The sequence below is a fragment of the Echiichthys vipera genome (assembly GCF_963691815.1).
Source record: "Echiichthys vipera genome assembly, chromosome: 10".
Classification (NCBI taxonomy): Eukaryota; Metazoa; Chordata; class Actinopteri; order Perciformes; family Trachinidae; genus Echiichthys; species Echiichthys vipera.
Window position 1 is genome coordinate 6074049 of NC_139835.1, and position 25421 is coordinate 6099469.

The 25421-nt window shown below is 40.4% G+C and overlaps 1 protein-coding gene across 2 annotated transcripts in view; it reads right to left on the reverse strand.

Moving 5' to 3' along the window:
- Positions 1-1086: 1086 nt before the first annotated feature.
- glsb (glutaminase b) overlaps positions 1087-25421 on the reverse strand; it is a 46783-nt gene continuing 22448 nt past the window's right edge. The window contains exons 8-18 of one of the 2 annotated variants that reach the window (XM_083921559.1): positions 23793-23825; positions 22710-22768; positions 19883-19949; positions 19473-19523; positions 18373-18549; positions 17956-18087; positions 16424-16516; positions 4721-4782; positions 3490-3566; positions 2482-2545; positions 1087-1308 (exon numbers count right to left, since the gene is read on the reverse strand). In XM_083921559.1, the coding sequence (XP_083777685.1) occupies positions 1161-1308; positions 2482-2545; positions 3490-3566; positions 4721-4782; positions 16424-16516; positions 17956-18087; positions 18373-18549; positions 19473-19523; positions 19883-19949; positions 22710-22768; positions 23793-23825 (963 nt within the window). In that variant the 3' untranslated portion in view covers positions 1087-1160. Of the gene's footprint in view, positions 1309-2481; positions 2546-3489; positions 3567-4720; positions 4783-10415; positions 15780-16423; positions 16517-17955; positions 18088-18372; positions 18550-19472; positions 19524-19882; positions 19950-22709; positions 22769-23792; positions 23826-25421 lie in introns of those variants that run through there. The other variant, XM_083921560.1, reaches the window with a different exon arrangement.

Genomic DNA, 25421 nt, shown 5'->3' on the forward strand with positions numbered 1-25421 from the left:
CTTAAGTCCGGGAAATTAATATATATTTAAATTTCAGAGTTGAGAAATACAGTGCTACAGAAACCATGAAAAAAGACCCTCTGGAATGTTACATTCTCACTTGAATCCTGTGTTAAGTTCACGTCAGCCATCGTACAGTGTGCATTGTTCATATGTTTACCCTAACAAATCTTTGTGGAACATTGGCTGCATTGTCACAGTACAGTCAGAGTCTGATTTAAATTAGATCTGTGTCAAAGAACATGTAGAGATGACTTTCTAGTGCATAGGTAACATCATAAACCTAAATAAGAATTACTGCAAGAAGTCCATTCCGATGATAATTGTCCACAGTTTTATGAATTGTCCTTGTGGTGCAGTATTTGTTCTGCGCAGGAAAACCCAACAATGGAAAAGCAGATGACCTGCTTACTGTACGTCATCAGCAATATTGTCAAGTTGAATCTAAGACAATGAAAATAAAGAAGCCAACTTGCAACAAATTACACAATCTTACGTCTTTAGATACATTTTACTCTTTAAAAAGTCTCTCTGAGAAATAGATTCATAGTGCGAACTATTGCAAGTGTTGCCCCTGAAGAATACATTCGGAGTACAATCTTTCAAAGCCTTCACTGGAGATGAAACGTCATAAAAAGCTGCCGCTGACCTCGCAACAGTCAGGACAACTATCTGAGAATAGATGCAGGTGTATGGAGCTCAGAGGGGCACGGAACTGCAGTGTCACCACAATGCCTGTGAGCCTTCCCACATTTACACAACCAGAGACGTAGCATAAAGTGTATATAATATATCAGGATTTCCTAACTATCTCACAAAACTAACACATTCGCAGTATTACCCAAATATTTCCAGGTAGATAATAGTATAACATGAACTATACTGTAACTAATACAATCAATACAATCTACAAATGTGATTCACGGTACGGACACATTACATGGGTAATATACTGTAATAAACATTGCATTACAGATGTTGATAAGGTTCTCACTCACACATAACGACACACACACAACAGTGTGACAGAGGCCAGCCAGAGAGCAGAGCCCACCGGACAGGCCACAGCAACAATAACTGATTCCTCACACATTTCAAAAGATCACTAATGACCAAGCACAATGGCCCACTGTTGTGTATTGTAGATATGTTCAGCAGGTCTACAGCAGGCTGTCCAGGCTCTTCTCAACCCTGTCCTTGTCATCAGCACTGGCAGGGGGTCTGTATTTGTCTTGGTAGTTCTGCAGCATGGTGACCACATCATGGTGGCCAAAGTGCACCGCTTCCTCTATCGGTGTGTTCCCCCATCTGAGAGAAAAACAAGAAAACACTGGGTGGGAAATATGGCCTGCTAACACGGACAGTGTATATCACTGTGTGCTGCAGTTTAAAACAGTTTTCACCGGTCACCTGCAACATTGTAACCTGTGCATTGACTGCTTTCAAAACTAGTTATTGTTTTAAATGCCATGAAGGACCAAAGTGATATACTTTTCACTGGTGATGTCCAAATGAAGCTTCATGAAGCATTTTCTTTAGTCCACTAGATGGAGCGAACTGTTCAACAAAGGGTTGCAAACACACTGACTCACCATCAAACCAGTTCTCGGGGGCAGGGGCAGGGTTCATAACAGAGCAGTTTCTCATTGACCCCCATATTAAACAGGCCGTTTTCACAGCATCATTAAACCTGGGGCAAAAGAACATTCTAGTCTGTATGACAACACTGAAGGGGGTGGGGGGTCTTTGTACCAGGCTAGTTTTTATTTTATTGGAAGTTAAAGTTTATGAATAATTAGGGGCGTGGCTTCTTGAGTGACAGCTAGCCTCTGGCCCTCACTTCTCGTCAGTCAGATCAACGTATCTCCCTCCCCCCAACATCACATACATGCCCTTTTTTGGTCAGAGGAAATAGCAGTAGTAACTATTTGTGGTGAACTATTCAAAGACAAATTAAAGTGTCTGTTTGTTAATTAACATTTAGCAGAAGTTCAAAAACATCTAAAAAGAGCTTAAATGATGCCACCCCACTGAGAGACCTTCAGTCAATCCCAGCTGAGATGACTCTTTCAGAAGATGTAGCAGGTTCTGTTTTGAAGCTAAAGTGAAGATGTCGGTATCATATTAAACATGATTTAATGGTTTAACATACTAAGGGATCCATCGGTACTAACCATGTTATGCTAGCTTGTTGTCAAGGGGGCTAAATAACGCACCAAAGTTAGGCTAAACTTTAGCGAGGGGAAAACAAGCATGGACTAGCTATTGTGAAATAACCACAGCTTCATGAAACTGTACAACCCCAAACTAGAGACCTAGAGCATTCACTTCTACGGTGCTCCTCAAGGTCCTGGGTGTCTTAATGCGCTGTTTTGGAAGGAAATTGTAGCCTGATTTTGAATTCTCGAGCGGTGAAAAAAAAAAAAAAAAAGTGGGACCCCTTAAAAGAGAAAAGTGTGTGTTTGGGGGGTCTGGTCTCACCTGTCCTTGGGGACTGGGTTCACCTTGCAAGCCTCCAGGAGGAAGCGCACCACCTCTGTGTGTCCTGAAAGCAGCAGATGTTAAAACTACAAAGCATTAGTAACAACTTCTACTGTGAAGAGGGAGTGAGCTTCATTCTGATAATAATAATAATAATAATAATAATAATAACACTACACCTGTGTGTCATCTCATTCAGAACCATGGGCAGCAATACTCTGCTGTCATCCTCAACACACTTGGAAGCACTAGATTGTCTTAAATATAAATATGTAAAATATCTAATACAGTATATGTATGCTGTAGTAAGTATTCATCCATTATTTGTTATGGAAGCCAATAGGAGACTTTACTAAAATGATTATGTTAACTTGAATATGAAAATGTAATTCAACAATAGCATCACATTTTTCCGTGTGTGTAATTGTTTTTGAGTAAAAATCTAATGCATTTTCACAAACGTGTATAGGAGTTTTATTAATTAAATTAGTAACTGTGAACCTGTATTTTCACAAACGTGTATAGGGGTTTTATGAGCATATCGAACTGAAAAACGCTTTAGTTTTCAAAGTTGTACCACGCTCTACACTGGACATTATTCAAACGTTAATTCAAATTTGTAAATTCAAATGTAATATAATCAATGTAACTGGATTTTCCATTTATCCAAGAAATATTTCAGTTGAGATGAAAATGCATAAAGGTGTTTTTCCAAAGGCTTAAGCTGCTTAACTTTGACCAATACATGACAAACAGCTTTTCAGTTTTGAATGTAGTCACATATGGTCATTAATACAAATATGAGAAAACTGTGCATTTTCATTTTTGCTCAAATAACACATACATGTGAAAAATGATAATTCTACTGTGGAATGGTTCTTTTTGAGTTTGCAGATGGGCTTCCATCATTTCTCACATATGGAAACCAAAAACAGGGTTGGCCATACTTTTGTATAGTCCTATTATACTTTCATGAAACAGATTTGGATGCACACCGGGTGACGTTACCTTCAGCTGCTGCCACGTGGAGAGCCGTTCTGGAGTCATAGTCCCGCTGCTCCATGTCCATGGACGACAGCGCAAACCTACACACACAACGTTTGGGTAACCCACAAGTTACCTGGAATCATTGCATTCTATACAAAGATCAAACATCAGCCAAGAGAAATCCTTAAAATCCAGGCCACTGTAGGCTGCTTTCACAAGTTATACTGTTAAAACACTGGACTGCCTTAGATCTTATGAAGTGGCATTGCATCATTACCATAAATACTCTGTTATCTTGTGTGCACTCAGGAGGACACATGATTAACATTTAAACAAGTCCTCCAACTACAGGTAGGGCCGGCCATGTGGAGACAATGAAATATCATGATATTTTTGAGCAAATACCTCAATATCAGTATTGCAACAATGTATTGTTGTTTTGACTATTTTTGGTGCTTTCACAAACTATTTACACACAATCCAGATTTGGATAAATAATCATCAATAATGTCGATATAATGACTAAGTTGGTAGAGTCTGGTGAGTCGAGAAAATGAAATGAGTTTACTGTGATGCAGCCTTTACAACAGGAAACAGTGGTGTAATATTAGGATACGCACAGTCTTAGGCGCTGTTTCATTTGGGGCTGGATGATCTGACTGTAGTTTTCTATCCCCGTCTTATTTCATATCTTGATAACGATATACATCACAGTACAGTGTGTTCTTTTGGTCATTCAATAAAATGGTCTACATTTAACAAGCACATGGTAAAACCTACTTTTGTGTTTACCATAAAAAAATATTCGTATGAGTATCTTCTCATTTTATTAAGAACTTTAGTGCAAGACATTAACTCCAAATATATTTCACATCCGATTTTCTGGAACATGTGAGTGAGTATGTTCTTGTTATTATCAATGTAGATGATGTCATTGTGTGCCACGTCATTTCAATATATGATTTTATCACAATCCATTGAAAGATGATAAACAATCACGTCACATTATCGCCCAGCCCTTGTCTCACATCACTACATGGATATGATATGATACACGGTGAGTTTTGGCAATAGGTAATAGTTTAATCACAAGACAACTATAAGAAAGCTTTCAGTTCACTTCTTGCTGCCACTAGAGGCCACAAGAGTGTGAAGCAGCTAAGAGAGGAGAGGCTGAGTGTCCTCTCTGGACACCAGAGTGAAATAAGCCTGAATGGGTGAGTAAATGTGATAAAGAGTGTGAGCTGTGCACCTCCTCAGTGCAGACACGTCTCCTGTGTAGGCTGCAAACAGCAGGTTGATGACGGACTTGACCTGTGGACAGAGACAGACAGAGGACATTCGCAGACTTCACTACCGCTCCATCAGCCCCAGCTGCTATAAGAAGTCATAGCAAAGTGTGTTACTGTAAAAACAGACTTCATATATGACTAATGTTACACATTTAAAGGACGAGGCTTCTGGTATTCTGTACTTTTCTTATTGTCAACAGATCCCATGAACAAACAAAAACTATCAATGTTATTCCAGCTCTCAATACTCTGTAGCACGACACTGAAGACGGAAATCTTAAAAAAACTTCCCACAAATGTATTTGATTTTTTAAAAGACTCAGTCATGTCCTGAACCTGCTGGGCACTGTAGTTTTGAGTCAACGTATCTCAGTCAGGAAGAAAACAGAGCCTAACCCAGCAGCTGATAAATACACATTTGGTGCTGCAGTGAGTATCTGCCATAGATAGTATATAAAAGGTATCTCCAGCAGTAGGACAGTGTTTGGAGACATGAGTTCAAACAAAGTACAGTGTTTACCCTTCTTCTACCTGACCAGGGCCAGGCTGTAATGTCTCAAAACCCCCTCTGGCTCATGTTTGTGACATGTTTTAAATTCAGTTTTAGATTCAAGATTCAAGATTCAAGATTCAAGAAGCTTTATTTATCCCGAGGGAAATTATTGTGCAGACCGTATAGTCCGTGTAATGTCATGAATAATGTTTAGGCTGTGTACCGCTGTGTGTGGCCGCCTTCCTCTGGATAAAACAAAAAGCTGTGGAAATTTGTGTTTGTCACAAAAACCCAAAAGCCCAAAACTGCTGCTGGTTCAGACTCGGTCGGGCCTGAAGTTAAAGTATGCAGGTTGATGTTGGGCCTGATCTTTGAGGCCTGATCATAGCTCTATGTGCCCCTTCAGATGACGGTGGAGCTGTAAGGATACACATATATTCAGGGTTCCTACATTTTCCATTTCAAAATAATTCCAGACTTTTCTGGACCTACATTTCCAGAGGATTTTTCAGTCAGTATTAAACATCTGAACACCAATAGTTAGATGCTTATTATGTAGATAAATGGTTTTAAAATCCAACTTTTAACACCTATGTTAAATTCTGACCATGTATGCCATTATGGTGCTAATTAATTAAAGACATTTTTACATTTGTGTTGGAGCTCATATAAGTGAATGAACTCCAAACTGAGACACAGCATTTTATTAAAGCTAAATGCTAAAAGAGTGAAATGAATAACTGTGAACCTGTAACTCTACAGACAGGAACAGTAGAGATGGATCATTAAATGAATAAGTGAACCTGTAACTCTACAGACAGGAACAGTAGAGATGGATCATTAAATGAATAAGTGAACCTGTAACTCTACAGACAGGAACAGTAGAGATGGATCATTAAATGAATAACTGTGAACCTGTAACTCTACAGACAAATACACTCATCAAACAAGACATCGAGAGATTTTTTTTGTGCAACAACTATTACCAGAGAAATTCCGGTGAGTCGCTAACAGCCAAATAAGGCTAAAACACTGATTAGCTTGGGGCAGTACGGTGAAGGCATTAAAACGTCTTATTTAACCACTAATACTGCTCAAAATAACAGCAAACCTCTGCAGCAGCATGAGAAGAGTCCCTACACAGAAAGCAAAGCACCAACAACGTAGTTAGTGAACCCAGAGTTTATTAAAAGAGACTTACTTACTGGCCCCTGTACCAGCTACTTTCATAGTAAAGTCCATTCAAGTGGATTACCAAAGTCAATCCCAAAGGAAGGAGCCAATTGGTGCTTTGTTTTCTGTGTAGGGACTCTTCTCATGCTACTGCAGAGGTTTGATGTTATTTTAAACAGTATTAGTGGTTAAAAAAGACGTTTGAATGCCTTCAACTACTGCCCCGAGCTAATCACTGTTAGCCACATCTGGCTGTTAGCGACTGTCTTTTTCTGTTAATAGTTGTTACACCAAAAAATTGTCTCAATGGCTCATTTGATGAGTGTATTTGCCAAAAAAGACCCTGGGATGATTTTACACTGGAATTTGGCTTTAAAGCAACAGCAAAGAGTTGTACTCAAATAGACAAATAGGTACATACTTCACCACTGTGAGAAGGACAACGGCACTTTATTACACAGATTTCAGCCCAAGCAGCAAAAGTTACCATTAAAATATTCAAAAAAAGTGTGAAAAGCCAAGCTAGATGTCAAAGTATTTGGACAAACGCATCCGATCTTCCAAAGATGATGTCACTCGGACATGTAGGAGACACAGCCCCAAAGACTCACTGCCCCACACGCACGCGCACGCACGCACGCGCACACACGCACGCACACACACACACACACACACACACACACACACACACACACACACACACACACACACACACACACACACACACACACACACACACACACACACACACACACACACACACACACACACACACACACACACACACACACACACACACACACACACACACACACACACACACACACACACACACACACACACACACACACACACACACACACACACACACACACACACACACACACACACACACACACACACACACACACACTTCTACCTGAGGGACGTGCCTGAAGTTTACTCTTAAATCTAAATCTCAAAGGTTAAGTATGGAGAGTAAGCAGAACAGCTGCATCTAGTGTCTCAAGATCGTAGTCGCAACAACAAAAAAGAATTAAAAGGACTGTTGTTGCCAGGTTGGTCAGACCTGGCGCTGTAGCCCACAGATGACCGGAGTCTGTTTGATCCTGTTTGAACCATAGACTGTATAAAAAAAAATAGACGTAGCATCTACGTTGGGGTCCGTTCTCTGAACTTGATCCAATCGTCCTCGCCTACAGGAGTCTCCATCTTGTCAGACGTTTACTCTGCCTCATTCCCTCTTACCAAAAAAGGTCATTTATGTGACGTTGGGGGGAGGGAGATACTTCCATCTGGCTGACGTTTACCTCCGAGGAGAAGTGACGGCCAGAGGCTAGCTGTCACTCAATAAAATAAAAACTAGCGTGGTACAAAAACATTCACCCCCTGCAGTGTTGTCATGGAGATTTGACCTAAACAAATAGACTAGAATGTTTCTTTTTATACCAGCCTGTTTAACATGGGGGTCAATGAGACACTGCTCTGTTATGAAACCTACTGGACACTCAGAGAACTGCAGTTTTTGGCACTTCCTGATTGGATCCACCAGGAAGTCGCTGTGGTGGGGGCTTGGTTTGAACCCGTCCCCTCCAGCAAATCACACGATAAAAACAAGTATTAGAGGAGTTTGACTGACAGTTAGCGTTAGCCGTTACAGCTAAGTAAAGATGAAAGTGATGTTACTGATCCAGGAGAAACGTAGCCATGTGGGCGTGCATTAGAATGGCGTTTCTCTCCTTTCTCTCAGTCCATGGAGTGAATGCTTGGCCTATAGTGACTCTGGTTGTTGCCAGTCTCCGGTCACTCAGCTGCTGGGACAAAGAACTCCCCCTTCACTGAGGCTCCGAAGCAGCTGCAGGATTGGCGAACTCCATTTCACCCAGTGCCAGCCTACAGTAGCTGCTTTTAAAAAAAATATTATTCAGACTAAACATATATTTTTTATGATAAAGCAAAACATTCATTCATTTCAATATAGCTTTTAGTAAACATTCTACATAGTGAACCTTTAACAGATCAGGCGGCTACAGCTTGTACAGATACATTTCTCATATTGGGTTGCAGTTTCACATCATGTTTAAACTCAGCAAGTGTGCTGACTGCAGTCACTAACACATAACAGTCAGCATTTGTATCCAAACTCTCGTCATTTCATTTTAACGTGGTCATATCTTACGGTAGGGTATAATACAGGTATATTTAAGGGTTATGTCTGAGCAGGATTTGGACAAATGTGTCCATGCACTTATCTTCAGTAGACCTGACTACTACTGTAACAGTGTCTGTACACGTCCCGAGTCCTTACCAAGACCAAGAAAGTGGATCTCAGTGCTCCAGTTCTGCGGCCTTTACACTGGCTTCCTGTCTGTCAAAGTTGAATTTCAAAACACTACCTAATTGTTTAGGGCCAAAATACATTTGTGAACTTCTTCAACCTAGTGAGCCCTCCAGACCTCTGGGCGGTCCGGGGCAGGTCTGCTTTCTGTCCCCAGAATCCCAACTAAACATGGAGAAGCAGCAGCATTCAGTTTTTATGCAACACATACTGTATCTGGAACAGACTCCCAGGAAAGTGCAGGTCTGCTGCAACTCTCTAGTCTTTTTTAACCAAGGCTGAAGACTTTTCTGTTCAACGCTGCCTTTAATGAAATCATCAAACGATTCATTTCTTACACTGCACTGGAACTTGGCTTTCATAGTGGTTTCACTCTGTTTTAGCTCATTTTTAATGATCTATTCTATTGTAAATGGACTTGTACTTATAAAGCGCCTTTCTAGTCTTCTGACTACTCAAGACGCTTTCAGTGTTTGTCACATTCACCCATTCACACTGATGGCAGTGGTCCTCTACATATCATCTAATCTAACCATTCACACCACATTCACACACCCATGTGCAGCACGGGGAGCAATTCAGGGTTCAGTGTCTTGCTCAAGGACACTTCGACATGTGGATCAGGGGAGGTGGGAATCGAACCGCCAATCTCTCGAATCTAGAACGACCCACTCTCCTCCTTGTCTCTTTGAAAAACCAACACAGTACAAAAGGACAATTCAAAACAGTCATCACTTTGTGTCGATGCTTTTAATCTTTGATTCGTTCAATCTCGTCATATAATCAGTGGGGATCGGTTGTCTTTATGACATGACCACTGTGAGTCACAAATAAATCAAATAACAGAATTAAAAAAATGTTTAAATTTTGCAAAAAGTACCTAGTAAAAATAATAGGTGTAAACGGTCCAAATGCTGTAAAACTGGAAGAGTGCAACACTGACTGTGATGGATGGCCATGTTCTACAACATGACAGGAGAGAGAAAAGTAGCACTTTAGTCACCTGTTGGTAATAGATTGTCAGGGGGAGCTTTCGTGCATAAACAAACCAATAGCTCCTACAGCAGGGCTGTTCCATTCATTTCAATTTGGGGCCGGTTGAGGAAAATGATCCAAAATGAGGGACTGGAAAAATATTAGCATCACATTAATGTATATTGTAAAACACTGCAGCAACATATATTATCTTTCTTCTATGTGTAATGTTGCTGTTAATGGAACCGTAACAGCATAACAGCTGATTTAAACAAGTAGTAATAGGCCAAATCAAGTGCAACAAGCTTGTCAAAAACAATCCTTGTCAAATGAACAAACCTGTGAACCAGAGGTTTTCACTCTATTAGACTAAAGAAAAGTTTAAGGCTCTTGTCCTTTACTTGAGTATTTTATTTACATGCTACTTTATTCTTCTTATTCTACTCGCCTACGATTTGTAAAGTGGAAATATTCTACTTTTTACTCCACTACATTTATCTGATTACTTCAGTTACTAGTTACTTTACCAGGCTGACGAGCACATATGAAATATTAGTTTATTCATCAAAAAATGAACGTAGCATAAATGCAGAGTAGCAGGATTTTTATCAACTTCTCCTCTCTACACTCAGATATGGCTGCAGAGTAAACACAGGCTTCACAGTGACAGAAACTAAAACTTCTCTGTCCGTTCTCTGTTGAACTGACGGTTTTTTGTGAGATCCTTTCTTTTTTTAAGAGTAGAAAGAAACGTTGATGTGGTGATTTAACCAGACTGAAACAGTTGCGCTGAGATGCAAGAGAGAACAGCAGTCAACATCACATCAACCACTACGGCTATGAACGACTTTTTCACAAAGGCTTCTTCTCAAAAGGGTCAGGAAATATATTCCCTTGCGGGCCGACAATTACCCTGTCCTACTGACTTAATAGAGTCAAAAATAAACCCCATGTTTATGCCTTTTGTCTTGGGAGTCAAGTTCTGTGGTAGCACTGACCAAAACCCCAACATCAGTCAGTGCCTAATGAAGTGCTTTAATAACCACGTCTGTCTGACTGTGGTTGTTGGTAACAAAGAACAGTTATGAGCGCAGAGAAATGAGACGATATATAATAATACTTTATTAGATTTTATACACGGGACACCAAGGCTAAAAAGATCTTAACACCACTTTCACTGTCATGTCTACACGTCCATCACAGCCAAAGAAAGTTATCCCTCAGAATAGTGAACGCGGACACGTTCATGTCTTCAGACAGGACAGTTTATGGAGACTTTACATACAGAATTACAACCATGTGCAATGAGAAAAGAAATCAAAACATAGAAAAAGTTTGACTCGTGATCTTGGAACTGCATGGCTTCTTCTGATGTATGTTTGGGGACTTTGTGTGATTTGACTTTTTCACCGTTTAGTCTTTGGCTATTGACCAAAGGAGGACCTTACAGTTCCAAGGTCATCAAATAGCAGTTTTACGTAGTGACAGTTTATATGCAATTTCCATGTAACAAGCAAGATGTGTCCAAGATCCAAATCAACATATATGAAAGACACGAGGATGGCAATCAAATGAATTTAAAAACATACTGATTACATGGGATTCAAAACATATTTATCAAATCATACAAAAATATGCATGCAAGAGGGAGAATGAGAATTGACAGAGACATTAAAAAAAAAAAAGAACAGCATGAAACATTACATACTGACATAAAAATCACATGATTTCTGTGGAAATAGTGGTAACTGCATTCAAAAGCCCCTTCAAAAGTCATGAGTCTGATTGTGGAGGAATAAGCACAGTTTGAGAGAGAGAGAGAGAGAGAGAGAGAGAGAGAGAGAGAGAGAGAGAGAGAGAGAGAGAGAGAGAGAGAGAGAGAGAGAGAGAGAGAGAGAGAGAGAGAGAGAGAGAGAGAGAGAGAGAGAGAGAGAGAGAGAGAGATTGCCTATTACAAACTTCAAGTAATCCAGCTCATATAGAACGCCAATCATTCTGATTTACCTAAGATACCGTAATCAGCTCCGATTGGTTGTAAGAAGGTTCAGTGAGTATCTCGTCAGTGCTGGTCTGGTCCAGTCTTGCAGACATGTAGGCACTGTGTTTCACGCTTTGTGCCAATGGCCCTGAACCGTAGCAGCAAAGAAAAAAGGCTGGCACACTGTTTGGTGACCGTTTCCTTTCACTCTCATACCGGGAAGGCAACTCACTAACTGAGTGACTGATTCTTTGGTCAAACATCACAGACGGGTCAGGAACAAAAAAAACAGTCTGAAAGTCGGCCCGAGATGAGATAATGAGATAATTGGAACCTGATCTCAAATACTCTAGCCAGTATGTCTCTGTGACTTCTTTAATAGAAAAATACCTCAACCAAAATGAAGCAGGCTTTATCATCACAAAGAAAATGATGAAGATTACATCTTGGCTTATAGAAATACCCTATTATACAGCATTTGACCATATATATATATTTACGTAACGGTATTTGTACATTTAACTATTTTACCTTAAGATAACAGCTTCAAAATCACTTTGATGTTACACTGACTTGTAATGGGAAGAATGGGGCCTCGGTCATTCCCACTCTGCGCCCCGAAAACCTGTTCTCGCACCATGTCACTTTGGCAAATAGGGTGGAAGTGACACATCACCACTGATTTTGGTTTAACTGAACCATATTTTATGGAGAAAATTTTTTCTGAGTTTCCTGATGAACAGAAAGTGTTACTTGTTGCTAAAGTGGCTAACCGCTAACTGTAGCTGCTATCAGCTAGTTAGCACAGTTAGCCATACTGTGAGGACTAGGATGCACAACTGCACCGCTGCTCTGGATTATGACATGATGTGACATAGAGTAAATTACATGCAGTGTGTGCATGTACCAGATCCTGTCCTCTTATTTTCACCCGCTACATGCATGCAATATATCCTGAGAGTCTCTTGTGCATGTGTACACAATTTTAAATCCAGGGCAGGAATGGCGGACTCCGCCACTGACAATGCATACTGCTATATAGAGGCAACTAAAACATTTAATTACATTCAATGGTTACAGAAGAATAGATGCCAGCTTTGAACCGTATCAAAAACTGGGTTTTGTTGATGAAACTTTCTAACTTTTAAAAACCGAGAAGCACTGTCCAACTGACACAGTCTGCTGCAAGCAGACAGCAATGAGATCCATGGCTGAAGTTATTGAAAGTAGCCAAGAAACCCAACTCTACTGCGTATGGAAAACACCCCAACATTTTCACGGAGCATTACTGATGACAGAGGCTTTTGAATACGTTGTACCTCCACACAATAATGAGCAGAAACCTGAACACACAAAATCAACACTAACACAAGTCCATGACATAAAAAAAGAAAAAACAAACCCTTCACACACCATGACAAAGCAATAACACAGTATCATTGGCTCCAGCAGCCATCACTCTGGGTCAAACCCACTGAGAAACATATACCACCTGTACAATTTTAACAATGATTGAGTAACAAACCCCACTACAATGACAGCAGAGCTGCTGACATGACATTCATGTGCAAGTATTTCCATTTCCTGGAGGAGACAATATTAAAGATTTGGAACGTCTGAAGTGTATTTCCAACACACATTCTGGTCTGCTGTTGAGGATTATCACTCACGTACAGACACACATCTAAAAGCTATATACACCTGCCACTATGTACATTCAGAGGTCCAGTAAATTATGTATATGGGAAGAAGTTTTGATAATGTACAAGCTCACTAGGAAAGTAACACTTATAAAACAATACTGAATATGTGTTGTGTGTGTCCAGATAAACATTACTGCATCAGTGGACTTGAAGAGGACATCTTATTGATACTGCAGCTCCAGGTCTGTATATATATTTTTTTTACCTCTTAAGGAACACTCATTTATAAAAGAATGAATCAACTCATCTTCCTCTGCTGCTGCTGATTTTCCCTCTTAGACTTTGTGCACAGTGCAAACACACAGGGATGGTTTTGGAACTTTGCAGTCACCTGCTCCCAGCACAGAGGTTAAAGGCTGTACGAGGGCTGCTCCGACACATGCAGGCTATGATGGGCTTTAACTGGAGGTCGCAATAATGAACACACGCCCCCCTGCAGTTGTCATAGTGAGTACACTCTCAAACCATTCACACCATCTAAACTCAACAGCAGCTCAGAATGATGAAGCCAGTAAAGCGAGAGCACTGGAAAGTGAATGAGGACCATCAAGTTAAGAGAGTCCTCCATGAAGAGCCTTAAAAACATCTTGTTGTTTTAGTCATCTAAACTCCTGAGCAAACCACTTTTCCATACCTACATTATCATCATACATGAGAAAAAAACAGGCACAAATACCATCAGGTGAAAGTCTCTTCTCAATATGCCATCTCTGCTGAGACAGCTCAGTTGTAAGGTTGATGTCGATTTTTGTATACATTTTGTAAATGTATATAGGGAGGCACAAATGATGCTATATATCAAAGTCATTTAAATACAGGTTTACTATAAAAAGTCATTTGAGCAGATTCACATGGGTGGATAATGAGACAACTTGCCCCTGGGCACAGACGTGCAAAAGGCCCCATCACAGTGACTTTTAAGTTGTTTGGCCTCTTTCTGTTCTTTTGTGTCTCTTTATAGTCGTTATGCAGCTCTCTGTGGCCATTATCTCTTAGAGATCATTGGGAGTCTCTTTGTAGTCGCCCTGAGTCTCTTCATAGTCGCTGTGAGTCTCTTCATAGTCGCTGTGAGTCTGTTTGTAGTCGTCGTGAGTCTCGTTGTAGTTGTTTTGGTCGTTTTTGGTCATTTCTGTCTCTTCCTGGTTGATACATGACTCTGAGTAACATTTTTTAGGTGAAGGTCAGGGGGAGGCCTGGGCCTGAGAACGGTAGGCCCATTTAATAATCCATCCATTTCACATACAAATGTGCAGTAATAATCTCTTGTAAACCTTTTTGCATAAAAAGTGATGGGGGGGTGTGTGTGTGTGTGAAATAATCTCTTTTCCTTTATTCACTTATTTATTCTATTTCAGACGTGTAGGAGAATGTAATGTTGGAGCATAACCATCTACAAGAAAGATGGTGCAGGTGCAGAGAAATGTTTTACTTTAACTACCAAAGAGAATCAGAGGCTGTCTGTGGTCTCCTTGGTTCTGTGTCCCGACCAGAAGCATCAGAAACTTTGTGCGGTACACGGTGGTGATGACTCACATAAGCTTCACGGTGGATTTTTCCTTTCCTTTTCAGTATGCTAAAATTGGAAAAGTAAAATGCCTGCATTTCCCTTCAGAATTCACAGCTCATTTTTACAAAATGAGAAACGACGCAAAGTCAGCCCTTACACTGCTGCACTATTATTCCATCAATAATCCAGAATTAGCTCTGCTGGTATCACCAGTCTTAAGCCTCGGTGAGAGCAACAGTCAGCAATCATCACTAGAAAGTATACTGAATGTATACTCGAAGACTATTGGTCTAAAAGCTGGCTGTACTGAAGCTCCACACATGCAAACACAGTCATACACATTTGTTGTTTCTTAAAATAAAACCAAATTTCAAATAAACCCTTTGCCTACATCCTTGATGAGGACACGCACACGCGCGCACGCGCGCACGCACACGCACGCGCAACAGGTAGGCAGAGGCTTAACGATCATTTAGAATACAAAGCAAAAGTACACAAGCTGTAACTTATCCCATTTTCCCATCACAAATAAAAACAAAACAAGCTTCCCAGACCGTCCACACAGTAACTGCTTCAGCAATAAATAATCCTCTATATTAAATCTGTATAAATATTTAAAGGGTGATAAAAAGTGTTGTTGAGGTGGGAGGAGAGATCAGTCAAGGTGCGGGTGTTGGGGACAGGCGGGTCTCCTTTTTTAAAGTTTCACTCGGCGACTTTGTCCATCCTATAGACTACAGTGGTGGAGCTGTCCTGGTGCGACTCAGTAGGGGACACCTTTTTCCAAAGAGGGGCTTTCAGAGCTAGCTCCCGCTGGAGGCTCTCGCAATCCATGGGTCCGAAGGTGAACTGCTGTTTCAATTGACACGAATAACAAATTAGTCTCACTCCTCTCTGGCCGTGTGTGTGTTTGTATGTATAGTGTGTAAGTGGCTCCTACTTTGCTGAAACATCTTTTGAAATACCAGAGCCAAAATCAAGAATGGCATGTTCTGAAGTAGAGAGACTTGAGCTACATCAGTGTGGACCTCCACTTGTTTTTTTCATACTTTGGTAAAGGTTAGGTTGTAAAAATTGCCTACTTTTGTCCTAACAAATGCAGATTCAGTTTGCTGCTTATGTGCGATAAGCAGCCAACTGAATCATATCCAGTGACCAAACTAGAAAGAAATACTCAGTGTGATTGTAAACAGCGATCTCCACCAAAATTCAAAGACAGACAGGTCAACAGGAGTTCTAATATGTAAAAACAGCAACACACAGAAACGGGATGGGACAGGAGTCATTCTGCCAGGGTTTGAGACGGGACAGGAGCACAGGACTCTAATGTACAGTTACGGAGATCAACATGTTATCTGAAGGCTAGAAAACAGCTGTTAAATCTGAACTACTGTAACGTCGCTGTCGGTCGCACTCTTGGAGAGAAGGTGTTCTGCTTGGTGTGTCTGATGAGAGAAATAGGGTGCCATTTTGGATGTTTGCTCCTGTGTCCTTACCCGCTGTTCCCCTCCTTCTCTGCGAGGGTCGTACTTCTTGGTAAAGTGCCTCAGGTTGTCGTAGTTGTGGAAGTTGAAAAGCTCCACAAGGTCCTGGTGTAAAAAGGCAGACAGATACATCAAAAGGATTAAGACTTTAGAATTGACTCAACACTATTTCATTGTGATGACTGGGAACTGAAAAGCCACTGTTTTCAGTAGGTAATACATCAAATAAGGCAGGAGCTGGACCAGGTTACATTTGTGGCAGAGGCAGATTCCTGCATGAAGAGTTTACCTCGAGGCCAGACCCAGTTACACATCTCAGTAATCATTAATTGAGGATCATTTACTTTAACAGGTTCAGTCACTCAAAGTATGTCAGCCAAGTGGACCTCAAGGACACTGTTGCACAATTTCCAATTTCTTTCATGAGCCAGTTTTGTGTTTGTGTACAAACACTTATTTTCGTATGTCCCCATCAATACAAAAATAAATAAAATACATAAAACAACATAGCAACTTATTCATCCTCTGAAGGACTTTTATTTCAATCTACAATGCCTAAAACAGTAAAACTTGCCACATCACTTCAGTTTAGAGATGCACTGATCCAGTTTTTTCCAATCTGCTCCACATACCTGGGCTGAGCGTATCGGCCAATAACTGATACTGATCTGATCCTACTGTTGAATGAATGAAGCGTAAACCTTGCCGTGTGAGTGAAGGCATCAGGCTTGACATAAACATTTAGCCTTGTTAAAATTTTTTTAACAAATTACCACGGATATAAATGTACTTTGTATTATTTATTAACAAATAAAGTGTACATTAGCAGCTTCTTCCATGTAAAGTGCACTGCAAACAGATATTCTAAAATGTAATATAAAACCCTAACTGGGGTTGTCCAGTATTGGATCGGTACATCTGTACTTCAGTTAACTCTTTTAAAAACAGATTAGATTTCAAAAACAAGTATTTTGTATCATTTTATGTGTTATTATTGTAATTATTTTAGTACTGCAGTACTTGTGTAATGGTTATCTTGACAGGTATATTGTGGTATTGTTTGTTTTAAGTTGTCTGTATAGTATTTCTAGTTTGTTGTGGTCTGGTGTGGAGAATTTATATATATATTTATATTATATAAGTATATGTGTGTGTGTGTGTGTGTGTGTGTGTGTGTTTGCACTTGTGTGTTGGAATTCCACCCTCCTCCCCTCATGTGTACATTTGAACCAGAGCTCTTATGCTGTCATGTGATGATACTGTGTGTGTGTGTGTGTGTGTGTGTGTGTGTGTGTGTATAGCAGTGAGTCTTTGGGGCTGTGTCTCCTACATGTCCGAGTGACATCATCTTTGGAAGATCGTTGCTTTTGTCCAAATACTTTGACATCTAAAAGACACTGCTGTATTTTATTTTAGCTCCTGTATTTAAAAAAATAACTACAACAGGTATGTATTGCTCTGGCTCTAAGAGAGTATTATTAGTATTACTAGTACACACTGCAGGGATCCAGTGATCTGCTCTTCTGTTGCCAGACATTACATACCGTGCAGAACTGTATTCCTCTGACTGAGTTGCCCAGCTTGTCCAGTGGAGGTGACCAGCACATAATACCCATCACGTTGGGTACAACCAGCAGGATCCCCCCCGCAACTCCAGACTTGGCCGGCAGACCAACCTACAAGAGGGAGAACAGTTACATAACAGAGGATCGGCTGTGTGTGCATCATGGCAACGGCAAGATGCTGAAAATGCAAAGTCAGCAAAAAGCAAGTCACGGCTTCAATAATTCACCAGTTAGAGAAATCTATCCACTGTTGGATTTCTCTTTAATGAGCCTTCCTTTGTTTGTAATTCAGGAAAAAGCAGGAGTGTCAGATGAGGGCAGTATAATAGGTAGTGACTATGGGGCTACAAAATAATTTTGGTGTTCACACAGTTGTGATCTGTGTATTTTACTCACATGGAAAGCAAACTGTCCTGAGAAGTCGTACATGCCGCAGGAGTGCATCAGACTCAAGGTGTTCCTCACTGCCTCGGGGCACAGCACGCGCTCACCCGTAATTGGGCAGATGCCCCCGTTAGCCAGGGTGGCTGCCATGACACTGGCGCTCTCGCAGGTCACCTCGATGGAACACAGCTGGAGGTTCATACAAAGGACAATTTGTATAATTTCTCTGTCGCAATTTTCCTTCCACTTTGCACAGCATGTCACGTTAGTTTTGATTAAACCTAGTGAATCATACGCTACGGCCCTCACAGCAAACTGTGTGAGGGCAAGACAAGGCAATTTTATTTGTACAGCACAATTCAACAACACGCTAACTCAAAGTACTTTACATAAATCATTAAAAGCACTTGAAAGAAATGCGTATAAAATTACATCTAAAAACACATAAAAGGACATTCAAGTAAAATTATTAAGATTTAAGAAAATGTTGGAAAACATATAACATGACATTTGAGTAATATAAGTAAAAGGTCATTGAGTAAGTCATTTTCAAGACATGTAATGGAAGTTACAGTGCAGTGCAGGCAGTTTATAGATTATTGTGTTTACTCAAAAGCAGCAGCAAACAGAAAAGTCTTCAGTGTACATTTAAAAGAACTGAGAGTTGCAGCAGACCTGCAGTTTCCTGGGACTTTGTTCCAGATATTTGGTGCATAAAAACAGAACGCTACCTCTCCTTGTTTAGTTCTGACTCTGGGGACACAGAATGTGCTCCGTTCTCTCAATAACAACAAAAGAAGAGAAGAATGATATTCATCTCTCCTGTGGAGTTTCAGACACTTGGAGAATCTATGATGAGGAGCACTGAAGCTGTGCTGGAGGCTTAATAAGAAGTTTCATATTCATTTTGCCACAGGGACGTGACATGATGAAAAACGGAGCCTGGGATCTGTGGCTATAATGAGTCAAGGAGCAGAAAGTGGATCTCTGACCCTCGGGTGGAATCAATAATCTATAAGGGGCAACGAGAAGCAGGAAAACAAATCTATAAACATTAAAAATGAATAAGAGTTGAAAACTAATATGGAATAAAAACAACCTGCTAGACTCACTTGAAAGTAGAAGTCCAGCACAGATGTCATGTCTGTCCCCTCTGGGAAACACTGCAGAGAAAAACAGAGTTAAAAGCAGTAAGTAACGCACAAAGACAGTCCCCAGTTAAGGAAGAGACAGGCACAGTTTTTACTGTTAATGAACCTCTGCTTTGGTTAGAGATAAGTAAGACCTACTTAAATAAAGGTTTATCAGAATCCATCGTATTGCTAATAGGCAGGTGTAAAGTAAAAAAGGACAATTATAATAGACTGAGGAATACAAAAATGCATTTCATAGGGCCTCTTTTTAAGGATTTTGTTTCATCCTTAAACTTAGTGCTCCTCGGCGTTGACTGGCAATAAAACAGAGAGACAGTGGAAAACAAAGTCAGCAGCAGCAATGCCTCCTGACTGAACCAGGTTCAGACCTTTTTTTCTTTCAGGTAGTAGCCGATGGCAAAGTTCCTATCTCCTGACTCACGCTCCGACTGGAATCTGTCATACAAAGAGAAGAGCACTCCCATTACATAGAGGAAGGAAATATTTGCAGTGTGTGTGTGTGTGTGTGTGTGTGTGTTTTCACTTGTGTGTTGGAATTCCACCCTCCTCCCCTCATGTGTACATTCGAACCAGAGCTCTTATGCTGTCATGTGATGATACTGTAACATGAGACCCAGGGCTTGGTCTTTTTCCAGAAACATTGTTAGCATGTGGCGTCGTCGTGAATCATGCACATGCCAGCGGCCTTTACAACACAGATACCAATTCTAATCCTCATCCGTAGAGTCCATCAGTGCAACTAATTACTCCCACTGTATATAAGTAAGTTATATGGTTTAAGAGTTAAAGATGGTGAGCATTCAAACTTCATTAGCACACCCTCGTTATTAGCTTCTCTCTGATGATCTGAGATAGGGTGGTAAAGGATTTGGCAACAGTTGTTTTTGAAGGTAGAACTAGAAACAAGTAAATATCATATATGGCAAATATATTAAACGGGTTAAACTGCTCTCTGTTATATTAAGTCCTGTTCCACCACTGATGCTTTTAAATCACATTTAAAGACCCTCCTTTTCCTCTTGTTTTTAGTACAGTCTGCGGCTCCCCTCTTAACATCCCTGTTGTGCTCTTATTGCTTTTTAATCTGTTGTTGGTTTTGTTCTACTGCTCTTAAGTGAGTATTTATTACTTTGACTTTCTCATGTTTAAGTTGTACTCCGTTCAGGAAGCAGTACGGCTTACAAATGGCTTCGATCCTTGCCCAAGTTTTGAACAATTATGCATTTCTCCCTTTCTGCACCGACCCTGCGTTCCGCATATGGTCAGATAAGGGCCTCAAAACTCTTAGGGACCTGTGTGACGAGGGTTTTTTTGCGTCCTTTGCATCAATGTCGGACAAATACAGCCTGCCTTATAGCCACTTCTTTCGATACCTTAAAACCCTCCTCCCTGAAGCTGAGATGGACCAATTTGTGTCTCTCAACGTACAACACAAACGACTGATATCTGTCATTTATAATAAGATTGCTCTTCTGAGCCCAGTGCCCACTGCCCCACCTAAAAATGCATGGGAAAGGGATTTAGGGGTAGACATCACTGAGGTCCAGTGGAGGGACATTCTGAAACTGGTCCACTCATCTTCGATTTGTGCCAGGCACGGCCTGTTACAGTTGAAGGTGCTTCATAGAGCCCATTTCAACAATGCTAAACTGGCTAAGATACACCCTAGTCACAGTGATGCTTGCAACAGCAGTCCCAAGCCGACCACGCACACATTTTTTGGACGTGCATGAAGCTTTTTGAATTTTAGTCCGATATATTTCAAACCCTCTCAACACAAATTTGGAACCAAACCCCCTGACTGCTCTTTTTGGGCTCCCTCCGTCTAAAAATCTGCCCATTACTACACAACGTGTCGTGGCCTTTACCACCCTGCTCGCCAGACATAACATTCTACTTAAATGGAAACCTCCACTGTTTTTCCACCGACTCATAACAGTTTGATCCGTGAAATTTTACAATGTCTCCGGTTGGAGAGGTTATAGTTTTCACAGAGGGGATCTTTGACAGCATTCCACCAAACCTGGGAACCACTGCTGGCTCTTAGTTATAGTATTACTGTTACTCCTGACAATGCTGAGGACACTTCCTAATACTTGGAAGAAGAGTTGCTAGAATTTCACTTGACTAAGATTTCTTTTGTTGACTACAGCCATAGGGACAACCAACACCTTATATTCTTATTGGTACATTGAGTTTTGTGACATGTAAGTCCTGGTACAGAGCTCTGCCCCACATCAACCTAATGTTTAGTTCTTACTACAAGAAGTCGTCAGATAATTTTACTTTCACACTTCACAACTTGCTGTCTTATTGTCTTGTCTTCACACTCTGACTGACCGAAAACAGGAGGTCACACACTACTAGAGCTTTCCCCAGGAGGAATCCCTGATGTGTATATCTGTTCTCCAAACAACGTTATGTCATGAAAACACGCAAGAAGTGACACGGGACATGACATAATAACATGCGTGAGACTAGATTTTTGAATGTTCGCCAGAAACAAGCACTGCAAGTTGTTGGTGCGCTGATTTGCAGTGATAAAAGAAAGAAAAAGAAAAGGAGTGTTCGAAGGTGTGGTTGACAAAGATGTTGACAAATAGCCTGTAGCCACACATCTTTACTATTTATAATTAGTGTTCTCCAAGTGCAAAAACAACTTTGTACTGCGTTGTAAATGCGGCACAGAGTAAAGTTCCTATTGTTACAGGAGACCCCTCCCCCAAGTTACCCCTCATTCGGTGTCTTGGGCTCTCATTGGCTTAGGGCGCACTAACAATTGCCATTCGTACCGTGCCCAAGCTCAAATGACAGCTAAGGTCTAGTTCGTTTGACCAGTGTGAGTATTGTTACGCGCCCCGTCAGTGAGCTTGAGTACAGTAAGTGTGCACTACGAGCACGAGCATTGATGGCGGTCCAACTGTTCCCCTCGACGGACATTCAAAAGGATTCCGCAGAAGGGCTCACAGTGGCCACAGATTCAGGTTCTGGGTTTGTTTATTTTTTCAAATCACTGAGCCAATTGGGTTTTAGAACACATTATCTAAGAGCTGATTGACAGCTGCTGTGATGTTACTGTGCAGTGGCTAGATGTTTAGCATACTTCAAAACTTGAACCCACAGAGTATACTCTGTTTCCCCTGGTGAGGGAAAGAAGAGAACTTTAACATGAACTTATGATTTGGAAGGACTTACGTGGCGTTGCTGAAACCCACATACTCGTTTCCCGCCATATTTTTCAGAAAGTCCATGACCTGGAGGGAAAGCAGAGTGACAGACTGATTCATGGATGCAATGAACACCAATCAAATTGTGACTTAGAGTGCCGCTGCCAATTCAACTCTACAAAGAGCGAACAAAGTGTTTTACCAAAGATTTTATACTTTTTTGTTCTCAGGGAACTTGGCCACTTGGGGGAATAAATTGTGAATAGCATTTGGCGTCATGTTTCCAGCCACATGATGAACGCAAGTCCAGTATCCTCTCTCTTTTATCACTGTCTTTATCTTCTGAAGGACAAACTGGGCTCTAAAGCGAACAGGGTTTTTAAAAAAATACATTAAAAAAAAAGCTGCCTGCAGCAGTTGAAAATGCTATGAGAGCGGTGATAGTGAACCAAAACCATAATGTTTGGTCCGACAGCTAAACAATGAGCTGAAACTCACTATAAATCTCTGTAAAGCTGAGGGGAGCAGTAGCATTTGAAGAGATCAATCAAATAAACAATAGTGAACACTGTCTCTAGTCATGTAGACATAGTCCCCCTCACAAGACAAAGTAAAAGGGCCCATCATTTGTTCATTTTCAGTTTCACGCTTGTATTTTGTGTTTCTACTAAAACATGTTAACATGCTTTAAACACATTATTATTCTCATACTGTCCGCTTGAATATTTGCCTGTATTCATCCTGTCTGCACTCTGATTGGTCAGAGTTTCTGAGTCTTCCACATCTGCACTCTCTGTGTCTCTGCACCATCATTGCAGCTGGGGAAGGACTGTAACGACACTGTAGCGACACTTTCTACCTATATATATTACAGTTGTTACATTACAACTGTACAGGAGTCCTGGCAGCTCATTTAAAGACACAGTTTCTAGATATGGGCTGTGTGAATTTCTCTGTGGATTGAGCGTTTTGAAGCTTTCACAGTATTTATATATCACCTCCACCTTCTTTATAATAAATGAAGATGTGGAATTTTCACTGATATGGGACCTTTAACTGAATACTTTTCAACTGTGTCAATCATTACCCAGGTTTGACTTCTAATACTTACATAGTCAAATCTTTCCGCGTTGCTTGCACCTTGCTGAGGAGAGAGCAAAGAATAAGCAGTTAGTACAGTTCATTCCCCAAGGGACGTTGCAGAGGACAAGCACAACATCATAAAAAAGATCCTAAAAGATTATAGTAAATGAGAATGCTGACAAATTAAAACTACAGAATTAGAGGATGTGAATAGATTTTATTACAAACAAAATGTAAAAATCACATGAGCTTTGCCAAGAATTATACAAATCGATACAAAATATTAATAAGACTGCCTTGCAAATAGGTTACAAAGAGGGAAGTCTTTTTGAGTTAAAAGGGAGATTTAGTAGACATGTGCATTACCAGAGCTTAGCCAGTTAAAGAAATACATGTCTCACCATTACATCTCACGATTCCAAATATTATTTCAAATCTAAAGAGTAAAAAAAGACAATTTTTAAAGTAAATTTGAAGCAGGCCGGACTGCATTTTTTCTACATACAGTATATGTGGGTGTATGCAGGCAAGTTAGTATTATGGGTTAGCATAATGCAGGTGTGTGTGTGTGTGTGCGTGTGTGTGTGTGCGTGTGCATGTATATATATATATATATATACACACACACCCACACGTTTGAGGATGTGCATCTACTGCAGAACATGTGACATGTGTAGAGAGCCTGTCAGCCAAAAGAGAGAGGACGGAACAAAGGGAGGAATAGTCTGTGGGAATAAACTTCACAGCCTTTAGCTCAGGGCGCATTAATCAAGTTTTGAGTTCAATGATGCTGCCTATTCCTTCAAAGAAAGTAAATAATGCAAAAAAAAAATTAAAATATGCATGCACATTTAAAGTACAACAGCATTAATATACAAATACTGAACTATTTATGATGTAGATGGTGTCAAAATAGTTTTAACCTTACATTTAATGCTTCATGTGTCATTTTTAAGTCTACATTTTACTGTGCAGAAGAAAAACTGTGACACTGACACTGATGGAGTTATTAAAGAGTCACTAAATGGGGATTCTACGGAGCTGATTGGAAAAAGAGAAGAGGGGGAATCAGGGGATTGGGAGAGTGCGAGGAGATAGATATGGAAAAGGAAGAAAAAATTACCAACGTCATTTGACCTGCAGCAGCAGTCATTATTTCCCACAGTTCCTAAGTCTGGAAAATATGCAACAACATACAAAGACAGCAACAATGTGTAGCCTTCAAGCACCATTTAACAACAGTTTGGGGCATTCTGCCACGGCAACCATCCCATAGTTTTCCCACCGAGGTTTAGGCTAACTGGACAACCTGACCAACAGCTTGACATTTGAGCTTCAGTATAAAAAAAAATATTAAAACACATTGAAACAGTTTGCAATGATGAGCAGATGGATACAAAGACACATGACTGTGAGGTGAGGTCTCTGAATAATTTCTGTAGTTAAATAAGTTTGCTATGTGACAGAAGTGTCACCTGCACATGTATCTATCCACACACCCTGCATCATGAATCGATAAGAAACTGGTGGAAACAGTATTTACACTACAGCTTTAAGTAATAGCTCTCCTTGTATTATTAGATAACTGTTTGGGTGATGTTAGCCTTGTCCTGCTCATTTTCCATGAATAAATAAATAAATAAAAATAACTTTATGC